Source organism: Pteropus medius, unplaced genomic scaffold (genome assembly GCF_902729225.1).
Source record: "Pteropus medius unplaced genomic scaffold, Ma_sr-lr_union100, whole genome shotgun sequence".
NCBI classification, from domain to species: Eukaryota; Metazoa; Chordata; class Mammalia; order Chiroptera; family Pteropodidae; genus Pteropus; species Pteropus medius.
Window position 1 is genome coordinate 20,962,828 of NW_024349802.1, and position 2,510 is coordinate 20,965,337.

The following is a 2,510-nucleotide window of genomic DNA, read 5'->3' on the forward strand; positions in this document are numbered from 1 at the left end:
TCCTGGCTTTCTTTGCTCATCATCTTCTCTCTTTCCCTACTCTTGCTCTGTTTCTCACTGCCTTTCTAATCCCTGCTTCTCCTTAGCTCAAGCTTCACTGCCTCCTCCAGCCTTCTGGAACCACCTTCCCCAGCCAGAACTCTTTTCCCAGTGTTATTTCTGTCCTCCCAGCCAGTCATTAGTCCTCAGTGGACCATTTCTAAGACTTCTGTATAGTTCTCTCCATCCCCACCCTTACCTAGTATAGTGCTAGGCGCATAGTGGGTTCTTGGGAGGTCATGGCTGATCAGGTGATGGATAATGTGTTTCTCCTCTTTCCTCCAGGTTGATCTGTTCCAGCTGCAAGTGAACACTCTACGGCGTTATAAACGGCACTACAAATTGCAGACCAGACCAGGCTTCAATAAGGCCCAGTTAGCAGAAGTAGGTAGACAAAATAGCACTCTAAAAAGAGAAAGCCAGCACTGTGCTTCCAGTGGTAGCCTTGATTCTCCCTACTGCTCTGTGTGCCTGTGGATCATAATCCTCTCCAAAGCTCTGAAAGCAACTTTCTGTACCCTCTTTTGCACAACTTTGAACCCAGTAGCTTTAGACCTGGAAAGCTCTTTTTCCATGAAAGAAACCATGACACAGAGAGTGGGAAGGATTTGCTTAAAATCACACAGCAAGTTTGTAGTAGAATTGAGCCCGGAATTTCAGAACTCCTGATTCTAAAGTCCCAAGTGTTCTTTTGTTTGTTCGTTTATTCGAATCTTGGTTTGCGAGATTCTTAATAGACATGTACCTTTCTGTATATCATCAAGTGTGTCAGATTAATCATCCCCAAACCTTCCCTCATATTCTATGGGAGCTACTTTTCTTTCTTTGTTTTTTTTCCTTGATTTTCTCTACACTCATTTTGGTAATGGAAGTATTTATTATAATGAATGAAGCCCAAGAAAGTTTTCTCCTGCCCTGAGTTCTTAACAGTTTGTAGGGGAGAAACTGTTCCATTAGCCCTTATTTGAATATACTAACAGCCCGGCTGGATACTTCTGTCCTGTTGGCATTTGTGTGGATACCCACTCATCCCTCTTTTCTTAATATGTTTTTCTGCCTATTGTAGAACATTTGGAAAATAGAGAAAAGAAAAATACAGTCTTGTCATCCAGAGATAACCATTCAGTAGTTCTAGTTCCCCGACTCTTTCCATGTGTCCTAGTCATTCACTTTCATTCAGAGGCTTCCTTAAAGGCTCACAACCCCACTGGTTTTTGGTCTTTAGAGGTTTCTTGCTGATCTATTATTTTTTCTTAAACCTCTCCTTCACCGGCATCCAGATCAATCATAGGAGCACACAAGCCTTTCCTACTTTAAGACTGCATTACCCGTTTGCCACTATTCACCACTGGTGGCTGGAATAGGATGAGGTGGGGCAAGAGGAGATGTGCGTTCTCGGGACTTATAAAATAAAGCGAAATATCAGGAATATAGAGTAAATGATGACTTTTTATTCAAATCTGATGTCTTTCGAGATGAATTCTTGGGTCACACACCTACATCTGTTCAACTGGCTGTTCATTTGACATCATTTTTTTTAAAGACACCTTGCCAGTTCCAGGGCCTGGGAGGTTACGGTAGCAGCTGGCTAACCAGAGCAGTCCCGGTCTCTCCCTCTGTGGGGATGACCTTGAGATCATGCCATGATGAACAGTTGACTACCACCGAAATGCGACTGTACCTTGGCAATGCCGTGGGCTAAAGTCCTGCTTTTGGGAGCCCGGAAACCAAATCACCTAAGCCCCGGGGAAAGGAAAGCAGTCTGAGTTCCGCAGCTCTGCAGGGACTGCTGCAGTGGTCATAACCTCCTCCTCAGCAATGGCAGCAATTTCTAGTTCCTCTTTTGCATAGTTTAGAATTTGTGGCCCTGATATATGCATGTTTTTTTTCTGGTTTTTTCCCCGCCATATAGACTGTCAGTCGACATTTCAGGAACATACCTGTGAATGAAAAAGAAACCCTCGCCTACTTCATCTACATGGTGAAGAGTAACAAGAGTAGACTGGACCAGAAATCAGAGGGCGGCAAGCAGCTCGAGTGAGGATGAAGCATATCTTCCAGGAATGAAGTGTATTGCTTAATGCACAGGTGATATCTGCTACATTTAAGCCCATAAAGATTTTTAAGTTTTATTGTAAATAAAAGTTTGAATGATAAATACTGTAAATCATTTTGATCAGGAGAATCTTATTCTCCTGATTCAGCATGTGTATACAAAGACTTTCTTTTAAGGCAACTATTTGGCTGATAAAACAAGATCATAAAAAGATTTAAAGAAAAACTGTATTGCAGCATTCAAGAAAGCATTAAGTCAGTTCTGCTGGAAATGTGGGATAACAAATATTTTGATAGTCACCTTGTATTCCCACACTGCCACGTGTGAGATGTAGCCCTGGAATAGCAACGGTGTACAGGTGATGGTGGAGGTGCATGAGCAGACCCCCGTGTGCTGGGGCTATAGATGCCCTGCC

General features: G+C 42.9%; 1 protein-coding gene across 1 annotated transcript in view; it reads left to right on the forward strand.

Moving 5' to 3' along the window:
- SAP30L (SAP30 like) overlaps positions 1 to 2,197 on the forward strand; it is an 8,972-nt gene extending 6,775 nt beyond the window's left edge. Inside the window, exons 3-4 of the mRNA XM_039836671.1 lie at positions 325 to 423; positions 1,952 to 2,197. Coding sequence (XP_039692605.1) covers positions 325 to 423; positions 1,952 to 2,080 — 228 coding nt within the window. The 3' untranslated portion in view covers positions 2,081 to 2,197. The remainder of the gene's footprint in view (positions 1 to 324; positions 424 to 1,951) is intronic.
- The last annotated feature ends 313 nt before the right edge of the window (positions 2,198 to 2,510 follow it).